We start from the raw sequence: 26169 nt of genomic DNA, 5'->3' as shown, positions 1-26169 counted from the left end.
GACATTGGACTAACCGCATTATTCTAGTACATCGGCGGGCAACCGCTTTAACAAAACTCGTTGCTAGGTTATAATTTCATTAATTTGTCATCAATAAATGGCTCAACCACGGTTATTATTTAAATAAAGAATATGTTTAAGTTTTCATTCGTTATTTAAAATATATTTTTATATCGATTTATTATTTAAAATAGGAAAAAACAAATAATACATCCGAAGTTAAACACTACCGCGCTTAAATTTTTAAATATTTTCTTCATTTAAAGCCCATTTTTAATAATTTTTTTACTAACTTAATCGATTTTTTTGTTGTGTATTCATATCTTGAATTTTTAAATTAATTTTTAAAATAGTTTTATTGAATTTTAAGCCGCTTCTATGGTGTTTGATAGACGGGAAGTAAATTCGAATTGACTCGAGAACAGGAAGAGTCAATGGAAATGAAGATTTTTCAGCCTCACACACGAAAAGATCAATCACTTCCGGTCACATAAACTAATTTCCTAACTCTTTCTTACAAATCAAAACTTAACCTAAATCTAAATTAATAAGGAATTAGAATTATTAGGGATTTAATATAAAATAATTCTAATTATGGTTTATTTAAATTTATACTTTAAAATTTTAAAAAAATATATTGNTTTCGTGTTTACACAGATACAAATTCAGATTAATTAAATATTCTTCGATTCTTACAATCGCTAGCGAGAGATTTCTTCTCGCCAATTTAATTCTTTGCGATTTCACATGGGAGGTGTTACATTAGGTAAATGGCAAATGTTCATATTTTCAAAACGTAAAAAGCGAATTAAAATTAAAAAAAAAAGTATCTCACTTTTTCTTTATTTTTTTAATTCTCTTAACAGTAAAATCTACTAAATTATTACGATAAAACTCGATAAGAACCGAGTGATTAATTTAAATTAGAAAAAAAAATTATATAGTAGTTTAAGTAATGACTTAAAAACTAAAGGTGGTGGTGGTGTTTTTTTTTTTTATTATTGTACTTCAGCTTTTATAATTAAATTATATCCCTTACGAGTTTTTGAATGCGAGAATATTTTAAAAAGTGTGAAAAATCGGCAATCTTGTAATTATTTTACTTAAAAAAAGAGTGAATATTTTTGCGATTTATATTGAATTATTCTCGTGTTTCTATTATTATTATTATTATCTTTTTTTTCTTTGTATATATTAATAAATGGAATATTTTTTTTATCTAGTTAAATTCTGTGGTACAATAAATCTTTCGAGACAATAGAGTTGACATATGTCTCGACCTGTCCTACTCTCCAAATAACACTTAAAACTTGGGTTAGTGGACTCTGCGGACACGAGCAATATGTTATCTCTGGAGGCGTGTTTATTTAACTAGAAACTCCTTGACCATCTGTTCCTTTGACTTCAAAATTTATTTTTTGGATTTAAAGCTCAACAAGAAACTGTCATCTTACGTTACCGTGTTACTGCGACAAGGTCACATATCTTTTTTTTTCCATTTCTTTTTTTTTTTATCCTTCTCTTTCTCTTCGTTCCTTATATATTTTTATCCTGTAAAATGCTAGAATATTTTCGCTTATCTTTATATAATCATATAAAAATATAAACATAATAAATAATTTTAAACGATCAAAATTTTATAATCTAAAAAGAAACAAAAGGGGAGATATTGTGCGAAAGTTTAAAGAGGAAAACAATGTTAGAAAGCGTTGTTTTAAATAAACAATAAAGAATTTAAGATATATTTTTGTATACAGTGGAATATAAAGGTAATATTTTATACATTTTAAAAAATATATCTGCTTTTTTTTAATATTAAAAATATATTACATATTATTATTATTATTATTGTGCGGGATAAATAAATATAGGCAATTGTTTAAATTATAAACACAATAAATTCATCTGAAGAGAAAGTTTTTTTTTTTTTTTTTAAGGTTTCAAGTTATCTAAATTAATATTCGGAAAGAGGATTATATTTTTCTTGGAAGAAGTTTTTGAATTTAAATGTTGACAGTGAAATCCCTTTGGTCAAGGAAATTTATTCGCTGTCATCTGGCATGACTCTAGCGTGGTTCCCCAACGTGTTGTTGAGCAAGAAGCATAGTAGCAGTTTTTGTGGTTTCATTGCGTGTCTCTTGGGCATTCACTATAGAGAAGCACGATTCAGCGGGAAAAACTGCAGTCCTCTTTATATACTAGCTGTTGGTTAGTGAACTTCCCTCCAAAACCCCCCATCTGCGATAAGAGAATTGTTCGGAACAATCCCGGTCTTCGTTCATTACGATAGATCGCATCGTAAAGATCGTTTTTAACGCTACCTTTTAGACGAAAATGTTTCGTCAGTTTGGTCCGGTGTCGTTATCTATGTGTCGTCATCGGCGCACGTTCCATTTGCAGAATATTTCGTCCGGGTCAAGCGGGGTGGTGGAAACTATAGCTCCAATCGTACGTTACTTGGGAGAAGAATTGGGAGAACGGTGGAAGAGGGGGAAAGAATAAAAAAAAACCCGGATGAAATGAAGTATTGTCAACTAGTAAGCCAAACAGCAGTTGGAAGTTGTCGACCCCGATGCTCCGTACAGCGTTATCGACGGAGACCAGCTTCCCTAGATCACGGTCCGTCTGACCCACAGTCCGTCCCACGTATACATAACCCGCTTATCTCTGTACGCCAGGGATGCTGGGAGATGGGACGTGAAACCACACGTCCGGCCGTCTGTCACCAAGAGGTAAAACACAACCTCCGACATCTTGTTACATTGGACCAGAGTTGTCTCCGTTAAGAATTGGTGGTCACGTACTCCACTCTTATGTTTGACGATTGCACCAAATATCAAATTCCTCCACTCTTCTCCGAATTTCCCATCGTAAAACAGTAAATAAAAATTCACTCTCTTTTTTTTTCGATTTTTCGATGTATTAAAACATATTTTAAATGTTAAAAAAATAATATATACATACAATAAAACCTGCATAAACCGGATTCGCACGGTACCGAATATTTTTTTTTCCGGTTTCCGTTTTAAACAGGTTTTTTTTAAACAGAAAAATCGCTCCGTTTCTAAGAATTTTTTCCGTTTAGACAGGTTCCGTCTTGGACAGGTTTTGCTGTAGATTATTAAAACATTTCATCTGATTACAGTCATTTAATTCGATTAAATGAAGTAAGGTTTTGTTGTTAAGAGTTTTAATTGAATTTGTACAATGATCACAAAAACAAACTAAATGGAAAGTATTGCAGTCATTTTCAAACTACCAATTTGATATTTTAGCTTCTTTTTTTTTTTTCTTTTTCTAAATAAACATTCTGATGAAATGTTTGAATTTCTAAATTTCCTCCAACCAGATTATTTGAAATATATATTATTAACGTACTTATTATCTATATTTAATTATTATGTCGAGAGAAAATATCATTAAAAGGAACTGGTAAATATGTTGTTATTCTATTAAAGTTTAGCAGTTGTTTTCTATTTTAAAAATTAATCAAAAATTGTTTTACTGATTGGTTTTGGGGCTGTTAAAGTCAGAGTACGGCTTAGTAATTTGTTTTCTATAGAATTTAATACAGTTTATACGGAAATTTTAATTTTATATAGGCCCTTTGTATCTTGTTTAAAACCGGACAACGTAATGCATTCTCTCAATTGCAAATCTATAATTATATAATTACAGTCCAACCTGCGGACAACGGTCGGATAGGGCGGTAAGAAGTGGCCGTTTTTGGGAGGTTCGACTGTTTATATCAAGTATATTTATCTAAATGAATAGATTTTATTCTTAAAATATTTTAAATCTTCATAAATAATTGGAGAATTTCATATGATTTCTTAGGCACGTCACTTTATACAAGTTATATTATCAGTTAATACCCTATAATATATAAAGAGTAGTTAATTTTACGAATAATATAAAAGGATTACATTATAAAATGAATAATAAAAACGAATAAAGCTGTTTATAATATTAAAACTTCGCTAATAAAGTGTGAGATTTGAATAATAAATGGTCATTCCTGTTTTAATATCGGTTGCAAGTTTTATATATTTTAAAGGTGAATAAATCCGATTTTTGACCGATGAAAAGTTTTAAATTAAATTTCTCAAAGTTTATATTCTTACAACGTTCAGTGGAAAATAAATAAATAAATAATAAATTTATTTATGAAATTTTATAAATTATTTAAAGTAATAATGAAAAAATTTGTCTGAATAATATAACAGAGTCTTTAAAAAGTAAAATTTGCATAATTAGATGCGTAAAATTTTAATTTATACCGTATTTATCTTAAGATAGGAATTTTATATCCTCATAAAACGATATCACACGAGGATGCTGAAATGATTAAGGCCTATATTTTCTATCGTAGCGCTTCCACAATTCTCTTTCGGACTCCAATTTTAATAAATGAATGCCTTCTAAATCCAATAAAGCAGCGAAAAATTAAAAAAAAAAAAAAAGTCAGCAGCAATCCCTTTTCTTGTATTATTTAAATCCCAAAGTGGGCGCTACCATCCCCTCGATGTTGATAGAAGACCCAACAAGGAACTTGAAGACAGTCAAGGGAGACAAAAATTCATTTTGAAACAATATACATAAGAAGTATATGCACTAATAAGGGGGTGGCGTTAGTCTGAAAAGTTTGAGAAATCCCAATTTAAAGTTTTTCGTACACCCATTCATACTTCATTTTATACACGATCGGGATCTAGGCCACAATTATAATTCATCATATTTAACAGCATGGCACTTTCGTGCTCGGTTCCATTTCATTTAATTTGACTGTTTTACAATTAATGGCCATGCAAATGGAAGCCGCAAACTCCAAACTTGCATAAACTTCGGAGACGAAAATGTCGGCCGAATACAACAGAGTGACACTTCATTGTATTTACAAATATGCAGGCCCAGTAAGGCCTCATCGATAGTAATACACTCATAAGAGACGAATCGACTATGTCACGTTGGAAGGAAGGGGGATTTAAAAAAAAATATGCGCGTGTAAACGTGCTTTAATTGAAACGAGGAGTATTTTGGCTTGTCAACTTCATGGCTTATTCTCGCCCTTAGTTACTGCTTTATGTCGTTTATGTGATGGACAGTTTGATGGTAAATGGAGCAGAGCGAAACTTGTCACACTGAAGTTGCACTCGGCTCGGCATCGTTAATATTTGAGATTTAACGGTGTCTTCCACCGTCAAGAACGATCCGGATAGGAATCACTAGTGACGTCGCTGGCGTAAATGTTTAATTAATTTGCAGTCATTTTCTCCAAGACAGTTTATTGTACAGAAGTGCAAATCAGCGTAAATTCGGCTTTCGTGTGATAGATTTCATTCCCGTTTATAACAACTTTTCCTCATTTGTCATGCGGATTTCTTCGAGTTTGATCGTGGCACACGTATGAACTCCCTCAGATTTGGATTGTTATCATCGTCAGTAACGCTATCAAGAGAAGGAGGGAAGGGGGAAAAAAAAGGAAAAACAACCATCAGTTTCTCATTGTAATATTTCTCTAGGAAAGAAAAAAAAGGCATTTTGTTTATTAAAAATAAATGAACTCGCTTATTATTTATAAATTAGCCATTACAATATGTTGTCCTTCTAAATATTTAATTTTTCTTCTGCATTTAATGGAAAGCAATGTGTTTGACTGTTTTCTTGTTGGCGTTCTTAAGATCTATCCAGTAACTCTGGTCAGATATTAAAATGATTATTTTATGAAAACAAATGCAATTATGAATACTGGATCCGACTTTTCCTCTTCTCTTATTAGCCACAACACGATTATTTGCTTCCCTCATTTATCGAAAGGAAAAGAAAAAAAAAACAAGATAAGTTTTTAGATTAGAGTAATGAAAATTCGACTGTTTCGACTTCTTAATCTTACTTTTTTACTCGGACAAAAAAATAAATTCCCAAACTTCAGACGAACATTAAAAATCAGTCATGATTCAACTGCAAAAAAAATCATTTAGTTAATTGTTTATTAAATAGAATTAATAATACAAATTAAATTATTATTATTATTATTATTTTAATTGTGGAATAAATGGTCGTATTTATTTTAAAACTAATTTTTAATCTTTCCACTCCTCTATACCCGCGAATAACATATTTTTTTCGTTGTAAAGGGGTATAGCTTCTTCACAGTTAAGCTATTAAGAAGAAATTTATCCGTGTCCATTCGTTAATTTACGAGAAAATATACATTTAAACTCTATACTACGTTTATTTTTTTATTAATTAAGATTCTCTTCGAAACAAAGACTCGGCCATTAAGAACTGAATCTTTATTTAATATAAGATAATAAAAAAATGACAAATAAATAATATAAACAAGATTATAAAAATTCAATCAAAGAAGAAAGAGAAATTATTTTATAGAAAAGAAAAAAAAAATGGTCTCGCAACCCCTTTGATGCGTACACCCCGGGTTAAGAACCACTATTTTAAAGGATTTTGAAGACAAGATTTATTGTAAACTTTATAACTTTTTTCCCCTTTTTTTAACCAGAAGTACTTTAGTATCTATTTATAGTTTCGATATTTTTGTGGCCAATTCCACGTGGATAATAAAAATCTTAATTTCATTTATATCTGTGAAAACCAACTAAAAGACCCTTTTTTTTTATCTTCCCTCCTTCCTATCTAATTGTTTTTATAAAGTCGAAAGATGAAGGATGAAAAATAATTTCTTCTTTCAGAAATAATTGAAAATATCGAATTATTTTCTTTTGTTTGAGATTTTATTTATATATTTTTAATTTTTTTCTTCCTTTTTACTCTTCGAATTATTCGGATAATTCATTCATTAAATGATAAAATAACAACAACATTTCTAACTTTCCTAGTCATTTTTTTTCCTTTATCGCTTTTAATGTTTTGTATCCTTTTTTTAGTAAAATAAAATATAAATAAAATTGTTCTAAATTTATGGAAAATAATAATAATAATAATATACCATTATTCAATTTTCGTTTAGTCGAACCTCGATGTAGCGCTTTCTTAAATAGCCTCATCCTCTTAAATCGTCAGTCTACTCGTAAATATTAAACAGAGAATTATACGATTTTATTTGTAGACCTCGTTACTACGTCTTGTTATTTAAAGTAATGTAAAGTATTTCGGTTTAGCGTTAATCTCTATTGAGTGGCCACTTCGGAGATGTGCAAATAGTGACGTTAAATCGAAGTATAACGAAGTCTCTTGATTGAAAATTATATTTTTTATGGCGGATTTATTAGTCCTTCGCACTTAACCATTAAGGAGGGCCTCCGGGGCCCTAGAGAGTTTAAGAGAAAATTTTTATGATTCGATAATTAAGAAAGTTCAAACGAGGTTCATTTATTATTACTTTTTTCTTTATTTTCATTCTAAACTAAGTTAAGGGGATGAACTGGTTTTAGTGGAAAAAATTAATATTGTTTTTTTTAACTTACTTTTTTACAGAAGGGCCTTATCGTTATTAATGAAAGGGGTTCAGTTTTCATTAAACTTTTGATCCTGGAAACGATAATACTACCCCGAGATAGCACTTTCTGTTTAACAAAGCGCTATGTCGAGGTTTTACGTCTGATCTTTGCTTTCGTTTTACCTTTCTACTGAGAAAATATCGAAATATTTTTAACTCGGAGAGTAAAAATTAGAGTTTTTTTTAAAGCCAAAAATAATGATAAAATTTTGAATTTAAACTCTCCTTTATTCTCGAAGAGTGTGTATATATACTTTGTAATTGGTGGTTAGAGAAAGAGAATTGTAAGATATAATCTCATTTTGATTCTTTTTGCAGATTAGATTCAAGGATGAATATTTTATAAAAGTTACACAAATTTTCTCATAATTATGTCATTCAATTATCTACATAATTTTCCTCCGGTAATATCGTAATAAATTTTAATCAGAAGCGACGGAATTAATCTAATTCCAAGAAATTATATTAATGAAACAATCTGTATTGAGAATATTTTTAGAATCATTCCTAAAAATAAGAAATAAAATCGATTGAAAAATTTAAATTCCTTGATTTATAGGAATACAAATTTCGTTTCAATTTTATTCAATTATTTTTCTTTTCTTTACGAAGAAAAATAAACCAATAAAAAAAAGAAAATAACGCTAAATAGAAGTAAGATCAAGTGCGATTTTAAGCCTGCAATTTGAACTAGAATATAAATTTAAATCCGGTTGTAAAGATCTTTGCAAATAGAATAACCACTCTGAGAGATGATCGGAAAGTAAACTGAGAAAAAATTCTTAGCTGGAAGGAAATCGAATATAGTGAAAATATCCAAATATCTACTAACTTCTAAAGAAATTCTTGAAGAAATGCCAGTTTTTTCCGTGTTGATTTTGAATATGAAACGAATAAAAGTATCATCTGACTAATAATAACATGGATTTTTTTTTTCCATAAAAAATTGCATAAAAACTAAATAATTACGATGCAATATATATTTAAATTCTACCACTTTTAGTGAAAATTAATACTAAAAAATAATTTTATTTTGTATAAAAACCCGCTTTTTATATGTAAGAAAATAGATGCAGTCGAACTTAGTAGGGAGAGAGAGGGTGTACGGAATTGTCGTAGTTTCCGGGGGGATTTCGAAATAATGCTAATAAAACTATTGTGTTTATATGATTTAAAACATAAAAATGAATGTAAAATAATTGTTAAAAGGATAATATAACGTTTGTAATCGTTTATCACGTGTTTTCTGTTTCGTTCTTTTTAAAATTCGTTAAATAGAGGATGCCGGTTGCATTAGACTACATTTCTTACTTCAGAACTTGTACGTAAAGTTATTATGGCTAAGAAAAGTTTAGAGTAGATTGTTTATTGATGGATATTCAGTCTTGTCTTTTCCTTTTATTATTATTATTATTATTTTAATATAATTTTCTTTCCTCCCTTCTAAAATGTAATATGTTTGTGTCTATAAACGTGTCAGGAATCTATTAAAAACATGATTAGAATTTTCTTAATACATTAAATATTTTTATAGAAGAATATCCAGACAGTTTCATCACAAATTAACTAAAGTTATTAGTAATGATATAATTAGTTTCTGTCTTCTTGCCTATCTATATATAGGCATATATATACATGAGAGAAAAAGAGATAAAGAAGAGATATAATTGATTTTTATGAGGAACGTTTTAATATCTAATTAAAATAACTGTAAAAAGAAAACGAAAGCTAGTGATGCAGCTCGATGACAATATCCAAACCACTACTTGTTGACATTGGACTAACCGCATTATTCTAGTACATCGGCGGGCAACCGCTTTAACAGAACTCGTTGCTAGGTTATAATTTCATTAATTTGTCATCAATAAATGGCTCAACCACGGTTATTATTTAAATAAAGAATATGTTTAAGTTTTCATTCGTTATTTAAAATATATTTTTATATCGATTTATTATTTAAAATAGGAAAAAACAAATAATACATCCGAAGTTAAACACTACCGCGCTTAAATTTTTAAATATTTTCTTCATTTAAAGCCCATTTTTAATAATTTTTTTACTAACTTAATCGATTTTTTTGTTGTGTATTCATATCTTGAATTTTTAAATTAATTTTTAAAATAGTTTTATTGAATTTTAAGCCGCTTCTATGGTGTTTGATAGACGGGAAGTAAATTCGAATTGACTCGAGAACAGGAAGAGTCAATGGAAATGAAGATTTTTCAGCCTCACACACGAAAAGATCAATCACTTCCGGTCACATAAACTAATTTCCTAACTCTTTCTTACAAATCAAAACTTAACCTAAATCTAAATTAATAAGGAATTAGAATTATTAGGGATTTAATATAAAATAATTCTAATTATGGTTTATTTAAATTTATACTTTAAAATTTTAAAAAAATATATTGCAGATTGTAATGTTAAAATAGTGTCAAACGGTACAAGGAGTGTGTAAATTCGTGCAGAGTTATTTAAAATTATAAACCGTTGAACAGTTGTATTTTAAAAAAAAAAAACTATATAAAGGTAGTCGATATATTTTTATTTTATTTTACCACTTTTTCAAGTATAATTTAATAAAAAAAAAGGGAGGATTTCTACTGATATGGAAACTTTTTATTTCTCTTATTTAATTGAATTTTTATTATATGTCCTGGATAAGATTAATAAATGATTTTATTGAACTACTAAAACATTTCTGTGAATATTTCGAATGGTGCACTGGTGCGAGTTATTTAATTTAGTTAAAACTAATCTTTCTTTTTAATATAAAAAAATTAACATTAAATATATTTAAAAGTAGAGTAAATTATATTAAGCATCCTTTTTAAGTTTTAATTGATATTATTTTTAAGTGTTAATTAAGTTATCTCGAGAAATTCTAGACCTTTATATATATATATAATCTACGAGAGGAAACTTTGTAAATTGTATTAAATTCGGCTCTATAAAGTTCTAGTAATTGAAAGTTCCTCCGTTGAATGAGCCAACTTTTAAATGAAGAATCGATTTATTTACTATGAATAAAATCGATAAGTTATCGTAATCTATAAAGGAAATATAAGTGAAAGGACACGGAAGCAATTTCGGGTCAATGGGGTGTCTCATAGTTTGGGTGGGGCAAGTAGCAATGGTTATCGATCAATTCCTGAGGTCACCTCGTAGAGTTTTCTCCGGGCGTGGTCAGCTTCCCTGCAAGACAGAGGAACACTGTTGGGGAAGCAGAATACAGTGAGTCTCTACGTGATTAACATAGAGCGGAATTCTAGCATTAAATTCTTTCCTGTACTACCCACTGTTATATATAAATATATTTAAAAGTTATAAATTGATATAGGAACTTATCATTTTCGATTAGATTCATTTATATTTCGTCAATGTTATTCACTTCTTTCGTTGTCAAAATGTTATTTCATTGACAATTAAGGACCAGTTTAATTAAATAAATTCTAAAGGAATAATTTTGAATTATTTTTTATATGTTTAAAATAATTAATTTATAAAATATAAACCGAAAACAATTTATTTATACATTAAAAATGAAATTAGTCAGTGAAAATATTAAAAATATTTCTACTTTTGAGATGTTTTTCTATAATTTATTTCAATTAAAAACATATAATAATATAAATTGTCAGTGAAAATTGAAATTTTTAGTCAGAATGTATGAATTGATGTTTAAAATTATTTATGTTACTATAAACATTCTTTAATAAATAATGCTTAAACAAATCATAACACTTAGTTATTACATAGTCATGATCATTGCTATGTTCATTTGAATAGGAAAAATGTTTGGCTTAGATTTAACAGTAAGCTTTCTTTCTTGTCATCATCATTGTGAGTGTCACGTGTGCCCCAAGAGTAGCAATCTACTTGAGTGATAGTGTCGCTACAGATCATTCATTAGCTCATGTATTGTTAGTTGACTGACTAGCTCTTAATAACTTCCACCCCCAGAGTTGGAAAGTGCAGGGAGGAAACCTGCCTTCCTTGATTAATGTTATATCATAGGTATAGATTAACTAGATGCGATCAATGAATAGGTCTACCTGAACCACTCCCCATGACAAATGAGAACATTTGCCAGGAACTGGTAACACTGCCCAACATTACAGTTGTGTTATCTTCATTATTTTGCTAGTCTGTAGACCTGTTATATATTAGCAAATCAGATTAGTAAAGTTCATTATAACACTAATATTAATTTTTTATATTAATTTTTTTCTTTTTTTTTTCCTTCCTTCTTCATTCAGTTACATATAAATGTCTTCCAAATTTGATAAATGTTTTCCATATTTAGTAAATTTTCAGAATAATGTATGTCCTGGAATGATATTTCTGTTAAAATATGATAAGAATCAAAGAATAATGTAACCTCTTAATACATATCGACTACCTAAATGATCTTTATTAATACTTCATCAACATTTCACTACTAATCTTCTAAGTAAATATGTAACTAAATATTTATATTATTGGAAAGCACTTTACTTACAAATGGAGATGGTTTTCTAGATATGGAATATATTCAATATTCTTCAATAGGCTACATGAATAATTACAAAAACCATGTTTTTAAAATAACTTTTCTTATATTTTATACTTCTGTATATATTAATACATATTTGTTTCTTCTATTTTACATTTCTTCTACAGAAGCTAACAGTTTATGAATATTCTTACATATAATGTTTTTTTTTTCTTTTTTTATTTTATATTTTTCAGAGATTGTCGAGTAGTGAGAGATCCACAAACCCTCAAATCGAAAGGATATGGGTTTGTGTCCTTTGTTAAAAAAGCGGTAAGAGTCTCAAATTTATCGCATAAAATAAATTCTTTCAACTGTTAATTAAACTTTAATTAAAAATATATTCTTATAAATTTTAACTGATTAAATTGAATTAATGTAGTAAGAAATTAATAGGTTTTAATTATAAATTTATACATTTTGATGACAGTTATAGTGTATATTAATTAAGAAAATAAATAGTTGATATATTGATGTCACAATTAAGAAAACTGAAAATTAAACAGTTGAATAAATTCAAAGATTTAATTAAATGTAATAATTATTTCATAATAATTTATTTCTGATCACATATGAATTTGTTGGTGAATCAATAAACTTTTAATTCATTTATTTACAGAAAAGTTTTTATTTTATTGAAATAATTATCATTATCAAATTTATATTCTTAATACTTAATTATCTCATCATTAATTCTTCAATTTAATTCTGAGATTATTCTTTCTCCCTTTTCTTTGTTATGTCCACATCTAACATATTTCTATTATAATACTCCAATTTTAATAATTTTCTAGTCTTGATAGCACAGTAAACTGACTCCTCCCCTTGGTCCCGTGACAACTGACATAGTAATCACACTGTTGTAGACAAGCAGAAAAAGGACTGTCAGCTGCCATATAATATATGTGACAGAACAGCAGACAAAAATAGAATGCCACAGGGATGTAACACAACTCAAGAGAGCCACAACTCTACAATGGGATGAGTATATTGTACGATAGTTATGAAAACACTGAATCCCTCGAGATGTTATTTGGTATGCTCATCACTTGTCGGCATCAGGTTAATAGTGATTCGCTGTAGGGTTTGTTGATGGGGTGTCTCTACATTGGATGATGCGTGCAATTTTAACAGCTACATTCATTACTTTTATAGTCCAGCTTGCATGTATTTGTCCTTGATAATGTTAGACATAGTTTAATGTTTTTAAAATGTGTTATAAAATCACAAACTGTCATAATAAAAACATTTATAAATAAGAAAAAAGTCTACTTTTAAAAATTATTTAAGTGTGATGAAAATATTTCAAATAGAATAAAAAGTTACATATTAGATAAATTTGTGTTGTCTTTTAACTATTATCAAACCACTGGTAGGCAATTTCAGATTTGGGAACTGCACCATACTGTGTTTGCAATGATGAATGAGAAGTGGTCAGAAAGTTGAACAGTCTGCAGTTGCCATAAACCCAGATGGCCCACTGGACAGGTTTCTTCCCACCAGTTTGTACCCCATTATTCTTTCCCTTCCCACTTTATTATCTCCTCCTCCTACCATTCCATCAAGTCATGAATGGTTAGAATATGTAGTCCGATTAGCATACTTTCATGAGAATTGTAAAAAAAAGAGGGAATTCTTGCTGAGATTTTACATCATCACTTAGTTCTTTCAAGAATTGACTATGACCGGCTGCAAACACTTAACTGAAACATCTCTGAATGATGATTCAAAGACATGCAAGGTTGAGCAAAGTAGCCATCAAAGACAAGCTACTCATCATTGAGAATTTTGTTTTTATATGCATTCTATATAGTAATATTGGAAGTATAATATATTGTTATTGGTGAATTATGCACAATTTATCTATATTGAATAAATCAGTATGACTTCTCATAATAATTTATATATATTTATGTTTCTTTTTTTAAATTTATAATTTATTATTTTATTTTTAGTATTTTATTACAGTAAATATGTTATCATTAGCATTTTATTTAATACAAAATTAATAATCATTGTTAAAATTAAATGATTTGATTTCATTATTAAAAAATTCTTTTAAGTTGTTAAATCTTGAATTTATAATCAAATAAAATTATAAACATCTACAATTGATAAAATAAAGTTTAAAAAAATACATGTACATCAACGTAATTGTTTGGCTCTCTCTGATTACAAATGTTTTTATAGTAATCTTAAGAGATACTTGAATTAAGGAGGAATAAAAGAAAAGGGAGAGGGGAAAAAGAATAATAATTTATAGTTCTATGCTTAAGATAACATCAATAGATTGTTTCTCTTATCCATTCAAGAGAAATAAGTGAATACTGATTACTTGATCATGATTTGAGCAATAAGATTTTAAAAAATAAAATAAATAAATATCACTATATAGGTATATAAATTAAATACTATCTAAATAAATCTAGAAATAAAAAGAATGTGCCACAATTCATATATTTTTTTGGAATTATTTGAAGATCTTTTGTATCTGCTTCCAAGTAAACAATGATCCTAAGAGCTTTTATTGATTTTTATTGTGTCTGTAATTACGAGATAGGACATCCAACTACTGCAATCAACATAAAGAATAATAGCATCTTGCCATTCTCTAAATTCCACTGGGATGCCTTTCTATCCATATTGTTAAAGTAGAATTTCAAAGCTGTTGCTAACAATATTATGCATGCCTAATGAAGGAGAATGCCATTTAAAATTATTGACTGTGTTTTTAACATCATATAACAACTAGTACTATCTAATTCTATTTCATCTTTCACATGGCAGAAGCATTTAATTGAATTGAGTCAATAGAAACAATTTCAGTAAATTCCTCAATGGAGTTATAAAGTGTGAAAAGTAGCAAACTTATAAGAATAAAGAGTAAAGAAGTCTGTTTCTGTAGACACATTATAAAAGCAAAAGATAAAGTGAATTAAAGCTGTTTAACATGGGAATTTCCTTTTAAATACTGTCTTACCTTAGAGAATTTAGAAAATAATCTGTGCATTCTCTGGAAATAGAATCATTTAGTTCATTCAAGCTTGCATTTTCCTTTGAACTGAATGTAGAATGCAAGATAACATGAAAATTTGATAATTAATAAGGCTAAATTGCAATTAACTATTGGATAAATTTGTGGTTGATTAATAAAATAATAAACTAATCATTAGCAGTTTTTCAATTGAATAAGGATACATTCTCACTATCTTTAGTCTACACTTCACTGAACATTGATGTCAACTTTAATTTGATGCCAACAATCTATCTAGTCAAAGAACTACTATTCAATGGAATAATTGATTATCTTCTTGTCTAGACAACTAGATTAAGTTAATCTATGATAGCACTCCATTTTTGTATGTAGCTGCATAGTATGTTAATTAGAGGAATTTTTTTCATAATATCACTTTAAGTGAATTGTATTTATCTTTTATCACAGGTACAGTATATGATCATGTAACACATTCAACACTAAACTATTTACAGTTAGAATCTCAAAAATGTATAATTTTTTAAAATTAAATTAACACAATATGTCTCTTTAAAACTAGTAAAAATAACTGAAAGAAATTAGTGTAGAGATAAATATAAAATTTATCTATTTTACATGAGATAATATTGTTTTTTTAATCATTATTATAATCAGAATTGCTTTAAAATTTTTATTTCAGTAATTCTTGATAATTTTTTTCTTTTAATTTTAGGATGCAGAAACTGCAATAAGTACAATGAATGGTCAATGGCTTGGAAGTCGTGCTATCCGAACTAATTGGGCAACACGAAAACCTCCAGCTAACAGAACTCAAAATGATAGTAAATAAATTAAAATATTTTTATCTTGTTATTATCATTTATTAAATTTTGAATAATAATATATGAAATATTTAAATAAATAAAATTTGTACAAAGTGATATATAAAAACTAATTCCAATTTAACAAATTTAATCTCTGGAATTAGAAAATTTACTTTTAATTTTATTTGATATAAAGGGAATTCCAAAGACCAATCCTTTAAAATTGAAATCAGAAAAGTATTGCCATATGGAAAGTCACTTTGAAAGCTCTAATAACATTCGAAACTGTGCATCAAGTGTATTAAGTGATTAAAATTCCATAATTTCCCTGTTGCCTTCATCAAACAAATTTCCATTTTCATTCTTGATTAGCATTCAAGGAGTTTTATCATTTAGTGGAACACAGGCCTAATTAGTTCTGTGGTGTGTCAGGTCTGGACTTGATTAATGGAGACTAACGTAAGCTGTCTCGGAATATTGTTCTGATAATGAAAAAAAAAAACAGGAAACTGCCATTGAATAAACTTGAATGCCAAACTTTCATGAAACAATGAAATTGCTCACATTTCAGTCTACTAAGAACCACATTCACAACATCAGATTACTGTAATATTTGCATGCTCCACTTAATGAACACAAGGATAAGTAAGAATTCCAGAAAATTCTTGTAATCTGCTAATAGGCAGCACATCGTTTCTCATGGTACTGCATCAGACAAATTAAAAACAGCAAGAATACACAGAAGCTCAACAGAGTCAAATGAAACTGGAGACCTCACTTATTGTGACACTAACCATACAGCTAAAGCTTATGTATAAATGCAGAAAATTCCTGTCTGTTCTGTAATTTTAAAGATTAAGTTTTATGGCTGTAACAATATGATGATATTGCTGGTTTTTATACACTATAATTTGTGTTGTCTACAAAATTGTTTACATTTAGTCATTACATATTCACTTAATATCTGATTAAATCAATTTTCAAAGGCTAAATGTAAATATCTGCATTTCTTAGAGTAGAGAAAATGGATTTAAAATTTCAAAATTATCTTAGCTATTTTTTCTAATAGTAATTTTATTTTTAAAATAAATATTATGATAAAAATGTAATGAATGNTTTCCGTTGTAAATGTCGACTGCATGCACTTGCATTAATTTGCCGTGTTAATCCATTTGCTGAATAAACATTTTGAAATATTTTTCTATTAAGAGAGGATTAGGAACATCTGCTTTGCTATCCACCCCAATGCATGCCTGGCGGGGTTTAAAGCCGAAGTCATGAATTTTGACGACGTTCGTCAATACAGCAACCAGAACCACAAAAGGAGGGAAGAACGTATATCGACTGTGTGTGTTTGTGTGTTCGCCAGGCGGAAAGGAACGTTGGCCTGTGTAAAAGTCTGAACTAATTTTCGCGGCAATACCATCGGTTATGTCTTTCTATGACCCAAATGCCGCTTTGTTGGGCACCACTTGTTCAACTTCCATTCTATTGATCGAATAGACAACTGCGTTTACAGAAATAAATTTAATGCTATAACGCATAAATCCTCTACTCTATCGGCAATAATTCTATTTAATGAAGGGCGTAACTTATCTAGAGTTCAAAGGGCTCGACCGAAGGCGGACTAACGATATGAAACTTAGTTTGTGTTAGCGATTATTTCCTGCCGATGTTTCTCTAACAGTTAAACCCGTTATTAAGACTCGATGCGGATATTTTCGTTTGATAAATCCTATAAGAGTCTGATGTCAACTTTTGTCCTCTTCTAAATAATTGTTTGCTTCAATTACTCGACTTCTCAATCTAGGATTTCGCTGTCATTTGACTAAAAATTTCCTTAGTAAACTTATTTAACTATCGAATTACCGTTTGATTTATATTACCAACCCCTGAAAATTCGGCTTCTCCTTAGATGAATAGAAAAATGAAAATAGACAAGTCGATTCGTACAAAATGTTCACAAATAAGTTGCACGAAATATCTAAATAAGCTTATTTTTTTATTATTATAAATATTTGTAGAGCATTGTTAATCTGTGAGAAGATTGACTGAAATTCTTTTTCTGTTTTAAAGATAAATATATATTTTGAAAGTAGCTTTAATATAAAGTAAAAAATATAATAAATAATAATAATAATAATTTATTTGGTTTAAAAAAAACTGTGTAAAAAAAAGAAAGAGAAGTTTGCGATTATATTCGTTAGAAATTCTAGAGAAAATGATTAAATTAGAGAAAAAATATTTATCCTCATCTATCATACACCGCTTAAGACGGAAGCAGCAATCGTTCATTAGAGGTTGACTGGTTTTTCGCTAATCGAAAAAAATTATTCAATAAGTTTTTTTTTCAATCTATCCTATCAATTTTATTTTATAATTACCGTTATTGTATTTTTCTTTGATTATCTTTTACTTTCTTGTAATTGATACTATAGCCTATACACACTATTTTTAAAACGTTACACCCGAGATTTTCCGTTTAAAATTTAGATTTTATACATATAAAATCTAATATTTATATTTACGTTTTTATATAAAAATTATTATTTTATATATTTTTTTTCTTATAGCCCATTTTCATATATATATATACAAGGGAAGCACGAAAGTAAGTATACAGTCGTTGTTATGAAAAAAACAGAAGAAAAAACATTTTTATACATAAATTAAATGACAAATAAGGAATATGATGAAATAATAAGAGATAAAAACAATAAAAATGGACACTAAACATCTGTATTTCTCAGATTCACAACCGTAAATAGTACCTACTTTTGCACCCTCCCATATATAAGCCTGTATATTTTATATATTATTTTTGATAAACAATACTTAAACCTGATGTTGATATAAATGATTCTTTATATATAATAGCGTAATCTTTTTAAGCTCTGTTTCTTAAATTTCCTTTTGTTTTCTAACCAATTTAAATCTTAAGTTATAACGTTTAGTATATTTTGCAAATATGATGAAAGATTTAAAAATAAATTGGACGGAATTTAATAAAATATTACGTTGCATAAAATAAAAAACGATTTAAAATTCCGTTTCTAAAATGACACTACTGTTAAATAAGTATGAAGACGAATAAAGACTTCGTAACGATTTCAAATATTATAAAATGAGAGGAAGAAGTAATAAATTATAATGATTTACATAAATAACTTTTGACTGGGAATATTCTGTGAAATTACATATTTAGAACTCGGCTGTTGAAGAAAGCTAAAAGAGATAATTCGGTAATTATATTAACGGTAAATTTACATTCGTTAAGATGGTTTGACTGTCCTGCTTAAACGAATAAATATAAAGATTTGTTTAAGATTATTCCTATATCACAAAGTGTCATATTTGATTGGTTTTTTTCTATTAGAATTAATGATATTTCTTTAAAATTCCATCTCCATTTTCTTATGAACATGCCGGGAATCGAGCATAATAAATTCTAAATCATACTAAATAAACTGGGTACACACGTACCGGTATATTTGAAGGTGTAGTACACGAGAAAACTGACAGTTCTGTCATCAACACGTTCAGGTATACCGGTACAAGCCGGGTACACAGGTACTGTACAGTACCTGAGTATCCGGCTTAAGAGGAAAATATAAATATGCCTGTTTGCAATGGAAACATTGAGAGAAAATGATTTTTTTCTTACTCAAAGTCTTATTTTAAATAATCACAACTCATGCAAAATTTTATTGGGTCGTGAGATTCTTCGTTTCCATTCACGTTATCCATAAATAAATCTATGTTATCTCGTCTCTATTCGCATTTTTAACTAAATATTTTATGTACAGAATCAATTAAACTGAGTGATTCGAATGCTGTTTTAATGTGTTTACATAAAAAAAAGGTTTAATTTAATTTAAATTATAGATTTCGGTTTGCTCAAATGCGAGCAATTAGGTATAATTTTTGAGTATTTAAATTTTTATTAGATTTGNTATATTAAATATATGCAGTATAGTATTTAAGAAAGTTTCTGCATCAAAGTCTTTGAGATGCCAAATTTTCATTGATGTGTTTATATGCTCTATTGAAACATAGATGCAAAGAATTACTTTGTTAAATTTATTTTTAACAATAAATTTAACAAATTAACGTCTTTAAGATTTTTTTTAAAGGGAGAGATGCTGATATAAATGAAAAATCCAAAATTTCTATATTGTTGGGGAAGAGTGAGATTCTTTTAATGCTGGGAAGCAGGCCTACAGGCTAAAAAAAGAAGTGCTATTTTTAATAATGAATAATGATTAAATCTATTTTATATAATAAGAAGTATCGATTTAATTTTACAGAAGAAACCGAACCACAACAGACCGTAAAAACGCATAAAGGAGTAACTTTTTTTCTTATTTTTTAATTTCCAGTAATTCAACATTGATTACATTTTAGGTCGACATTCTTTATCGTACAAATCGATTATTAATTTTTATCTTTAGTGGTATAAAACTTCGATATAAGGTTACTATTACGTATAAATTACATGTATAAAGTTAATGGCGAAAGCAAACTCTCTGTTATTTAATTAGACTTACATCAGACATGGAAATGAAAGCGCACAGCTGCAAACAATTATCTCTTAAACCGTCTCGGAGGGTAACGTGTCGACTAATATTGACTATGTTAGATCGTGCCGTATGATAGACGGTATCTCGATAGTTATGAATTGCTGCATTTTCTTGATTATCATTTTAAACGTATCTTCCATTTTAATTTGGCTGACTCTACCAGATAAAATCGAATGGACGTCCTCATTACCCTGGTTATACTTTAGCGATTTCGATAAAAGATTTGTAGTCAATTCCCCTTCGGCGCTTTCGCTGCCAATTCTTCTTCTTCTTCTTCTTCTTCTTCATATATTTTTTTCCCCGGTTATTTTTCTGTGCGAATCAATTTCCGTTGTAAATGTCGACTGCATGCACTTGCATTAATTTGCCGTGTTAATCCATTTGCTGAATAAACATTTTGAAATATTTTTCTATTAAGAGAGGATTAGGAACATCTGCTTTGCTATCCACCCCAATGCATGCCTGGCGGGGTTTAAAGCCGAAGTCATGAATTTTGACGACGTTCGTCAATACAGCAACCAGAACCACAAAAGGAGGGAAGAACGTATATCGACTGTGTGTGTTTGTGTGTTCGCCAGGCGGAAAGGAACGTTGGCCTGTGTAAAAGTCTGAACTAATTTTCGCGGCAATACCATCGGTTATGTCTTTCTATGACCCAAATGCCGCTTTGTTGGGCACCACTTGTTCAACTTCCATTCTATTGATCGAATAGACAACTGCGTTTACAGAAATAAATTTAATGCTATAACGCATAAATCCTCTACTCTATCGGCAATAATTCTATTTAATGAAGGGCGTAACTTATCTAGAGTTCAAAGGGCTCGACCGAAGGCGGACTAACGATATGAAACTTAGTTTGTGTTAGCGATTATTTCCTGCCGATGTTTCTCTAACAGTTAAACCCGTTATTAAGACTCGATGCGGATATTTTCGTTTGATAAATCCTATAAGAGTCTGATGTCAACTTTTGTCCTCTTCTAAATAATTGTTTGCTTCAATTACTCGACTTCTCAATCTAGGATTTCGCTGTCATTTGACTAAAAATTTCCTTAGTAAACTTATTTAACTATCGAATTACCGTTTGATTTATATTACCAACCCCTGAAAATTCGGCTTCTCCTTAGATGAATAGAAAAATGAAAATATTTGAAAATTAATCGACATCTTAAATGGCAAAACAATAGTTTCTTTTGGATTTTTTAGTAAAAATATTATAAAAATATACTTAAATTAAACTGTAATTTATTCACGAGTGTTGATAAAATTAAGAAATTTTGCTTAATTATTAAACTGTAGGAGCGAAGAAATGTTTTGTGGCGTATACTTCTTTTTAAATTTCGTGTATTCGAGTGACTAGTTAACAGGTTTATTCACGGTCAAATAAATTTTTGAATAATTTCATACCTTCAGATAATGCATCGTAGGGGCTTTGTTAATTGCCAAAATACACGTTATTATGCCATTATGATAAAACGAGCTCGCGATTTGTCGTGTTAATGTTGGAAATGTTCATTTTTCGAACTTTAAAAGTTCGATGTTCGATCGAATTTGATGTAATATCTTATATCAGAATTTATCGTTAACATATTTTCTTTAGACGTAACTTATTATTTATTGGATGAAAGCTTAATAAATTTTCAAAAGTAATTTTTAATGCATTTTTTTTTATCGGTTTCTTGATGTATTTGTATAGCGAATGGTTAACCAGCAAATTTCGATTACCAAGAAAGAGCTATATGCATCAAATCAATGGAAAGATATAATAATCTAAGGCAGTTTTTCCAATGCACGCTTCTTACCTGTTCCGAGAGGGGGGGAAGAAAAAAAAAACGAGTTACGATAATCAACCGTTCGCCACATTTTTGAAATTACCTGTCAGTTGGCTTGATGTAACCTTCTTAGTTGAAGTACAAAAGAATCAACTGCAGCCAATCTGTTGCTGTGAGTAAATACACACAGCCAACGAAAGATATTGGGTAATATTTTAAGTCTTGACAAGTCCAGAGTGGCTTGTATGACAACCGAGTCAGTCGATAAATGAACGAAGAGACCACACTTTCCCATCCTTTCTTCATTGTGTGTCGTTCGAACGAAGTTTTAACTTGTGTTGATTTTTGATTCGAACGTTATCGTTTTAGGTTCTCTACCAAAGAAGCAGCCACTCACGCCATTGTCGCCACTCACAATACAGATATCATTGGTCAGACAGTCAAGTGCTCGTGGGGTAAAGAATCGGGTGATCCAAACAATCAACAGCAACAACAGGTAGATGTATGGATCTAATTTTTCTTTTTTTTTTTGCCTCCTCCATTGCAAAATATGTTAATTTTAAAGTCGTTTAAAATTTTGTTTGTGTTTACAGAATATAGCGGCTCAGTATACCTATCCATACCAACAAATGGGATACTGGTATCCGCAGAGTTATCCTCAAATACAAGGGCAATTTGTTCAAGGAATGCAATATCCTTTCAGCCAGTATTATGGACAAGGATTTGGGTAAGTAAAGCTCCCGTAGTCTGAATTCCTTATTTTTAATATATCATCTATTGTCTTTCAACAAACGATTCTAAACTTTAAATATTCTTTCACAGTGCGGTTGTTGTGTGCGCCGCTTGCTAAAGCAGACATTCTGCTTTGTATATTTTAATAGCAATGAAATAGAAACGAAAAAGAAGGGAAAAGACGTCTTTATAATACGCGTGCATTTATGTGAGGGTTTTTCTCCATCCCTGGAAGACGAGCCAGCATAACAAATCACAAATGGAAATTCACATTCTCTACGTTGACGCAGTGCATATTGATTTTTGTGACCTGCATATTGTCACCGGAAAACGAAACGATTCCTTGTTGGTCCCTGAATGCTAAACTTAGACTGGTTCTCTTAGGTTGTATTGAGTTTCATTTCATAACGCGCAAAGACAGTCCTGCATTTTTGATCACATTCGTTCGTGCAAATGTCATTTATTCTTTTTTTATTATCATTATTATTATTTTCACTTTTTCTCCATTCAAAGACGAGATTTAAAAACATTCAAAAACTCGTGGAGAAAGGTTATTTTCAAATCGTAAACTTGCTTACAAGACTCCTACGGATAACGTTTTAAAATCTTCAGTAAAAGTCAATTTTTCTCTTCTTCTACTTTAAAAAATCATGCTAAAAATTCATTAAAACTTTATAATAATGCATTACCATTGGCGTTTTCGTTTTAAACGTCGATAAATGAGATAATAATGCGAAAGTCGATGGATATAAACGGTACAAAGATTGTAATTAGAGATCGCCCGATAGGACTACGGTTACCTGTTGACGATGTCACCAATATCAGGATAATAAGCAATTGTTATGCAAATATAAAGCATATCGTTATCCCTGCCTTTAACGGACAAGTCGAACGTTTCCCAAATATTTAACTTGTGCCAAACCTATCGATGGAACAGTGAAACACATTTAAGTAAATCAATAGCATGATTGCAGCTTGTCACGAAATCTGACCATATTCGATACATTGGAGCGAAATGTGTATACTTTATTTATTAAAATTGATTTAAAACACTGCCACACCTATCCAACAACGTGGTTAAATATCGCCCATTATCCGGTTAATGTATGATGAATTTAAATTGGTATTTTACACAAGACGAAAACTTTCAATTTTATATTAAATGGGTACTTACCCGTCCCCCTTTTTTTTCAATAATTAATACGTAAGTAACTTATACTATATAAAAATCACTAGCGAATATTAAAGAGAATCTCAGTAGTTTCCAATTATTTTATCGTAACTTTGGTCAATTCGTGTTTGTGTCGTTTTGACAGGCACACTTTGTCTCCTATAACCGAACTGCACCTTGGCATGAAGCCATACTGCTGCACTCCATCCATCAAAACGGTTTAAGTAGAGATCATTTCTTATCTAAATGAAGGCGACAAACCATTTCTTATCTGAAAAGAATAACATATTGGATAATAATAAGATTTAATTAATAAGAAAACTTTTTCTCACAAAAATGAATTATCACGCTAATAAGTTAACTTCAAACTAATTATTCACTGGTAGATTCTCCCATAAAAATTTCATATTCAAATTTTTATACACACAAAATATAAGAAATTATAAAAATTTATTATATGGATTTCATTATTTTTTCCCCAAATCCTTTCTAATTAAAAAGGGGATAATTGATTGGAAATTTGTTTATAAACAAGTTCACAATGGAAGTGAGTGTCTTGTGTTTCTTTATACATTCTTTAATTATCGAATGTATTTTTTTATTATTATTTTATTTCTGTTGGTGGAAATGAGATTTAAGAAAATTTCTCTAATTTATTAAATAGTTTATTAGATCAAATAATCATATTATCGGGTGATGGTTATAAAAAGATTTGCAGCATCACTCGTCAGATAGCGGATGACAATTTCATTACTGTGTCTGTGTCCGTGTCCAGTCGAAAGCTCAGTTAATGAAATTGCTTCATTCTTCTTTTTTAAGAACTTATCAACCTGTTTTATGTTCTGTGTAGTTAGTGAGAAGTACAAAAAAAAAAAAAAAAATTCTACTATACTATTTGTTGATATGTTTTAATTTCACATAAAGTTGTTTCTCGTATCTTAATATATTGTATTGGTGTAAAAAATAAAAACAATTAAAAATCGCATTTGTATATAAATATATAAATATAGATACATAATTTATAGGGTAGGTTTCATAAATTTTATTATAAAATTTTGATTGTTTAGCAATTACACGAAAGAGAATGAAACGCTTTTAAAAATTCAATACATGTTAATTATCTGTTTTCATTATCATTTGATTGATGGTGTGTTTGTAGATTTCAAATCTTTACGATCAAAATATTATAAAAATAAAACTTTTCCTACATTAATATATTAGTTTTCGTGTTTTAGTTTATTATATGAGCTTGTATCGTGTACCATAAAAGATGTAAAAAGTAATTAGCCCACATAAAGAACTGTTTTGTATTCTCAAACGTTGCCTAAAATACCGCATTTTTTTTTCTTTTCATTTAGCTAATTGAATTCTATTAATTTTATATATAAAATTTCTATTTNGAATAAACATTTTGAAATATTTTTCTATTAAGAGAGGATTAGGAACCAGATTAATTTATTTTAAAACAAAATGTGAAATTATTTAATAGAATACCCTATTCAAAAACTAAATAAATAATTACATAAATTTACTTTATCTTTGATATATTTCTAAGCTATTATTTAAAAATTTGAAGATAATTTACCATGATTTATAATATGGTTAATTTCGTTTTACCATTACCTTCTAATTTTTTTTTTTTTTTTTTTAACTTTCATTTTATAGCAAATGTGAAGCCATTAACATTTGATGAAGTTTATAACCAGTCAAGCCCAACTAATTGTACAGTGTATTGTGGTGGGATAACACAAGGACTAACAGGTAGGCTTGCTTAATTAACCCAGATAAGAATAATGTTAGCTTTTAATATTAACTTAGAGTATAAAATTGCATTTAAAGATTATGTAATCTCATAAAACAGTTCTCATCAATCATCAATTTTACTCAATAATCTTTATAAAAATTCAACTTCAATGGCAGTATTTATCATGAAATAATTTAAAAATACAATAATACAGAATGATTTGTCATAATATATTTTACTAGTTGGAAGTAATTCGCTCTAATAACTGGCGCACATTATCTATCCAAGTGAAAACTTCAAGATGTCACCAGCAGATTTTTGTGATCATAATGAAATTTCTTTCTTTTTTTTTTTTTTTTTACTA

The 26169-nt window shown here is 29.0% G+C and overlaps 1 protein-coding gene across 1 annotated transcript in view; it reads left to right on the top strand.

Annotated features, from left to right (window-relative positions):
- The window catches only part of LOC111624360 (nucleolysin TIAR-like), a 240259-nt gene that overhangs the window by 207954 nt on the left and 6136 nt on the right, over window positions 1-26169 (top strand). The window contains exons 5-9 of the mRNA XM_023367189.1: window positions 12209-12284; window positions 15719-15827; window positions 21960-22032; window positions 22528-22654; window positions 22752-22885. Coding sequence (XP_023222957.1) covers window positions 12209-12284; window positions 15719-15827; window positions 21960-22032; window positions 22528-22654; window positions 22752-22885 — 519 coding nt within the window. The remainder of the gene's footprint in view (window positions 1-12208; window positions 12285-15718; window positions 15828-21959; window positions 22033-22527; window positions 22655-22751; window positions 22886-26169) is intronic.

This window comes from Centruroides sculpturatus, unplaced genomic scaffold (assembly GCF_000671375.1).
Source record: "Centruroides sculpturatus isolate CEXI.00-Female unplaced genomic scaffold, Cexi_2.0 scaffold9, whole genome shotgun sequence".
Lineage (NCBI taxonomy): Eukaryota > Metazoa > Arthropoda > Arachnida > Scorpiones > Buthidae > Centruroides > Centruroides sculpturatus.
The sequence above is the reverse complement of the archived record's forward strand: the minus strand, read 5'-3'. Positions and strand labels throughout refer to the sequence as shown.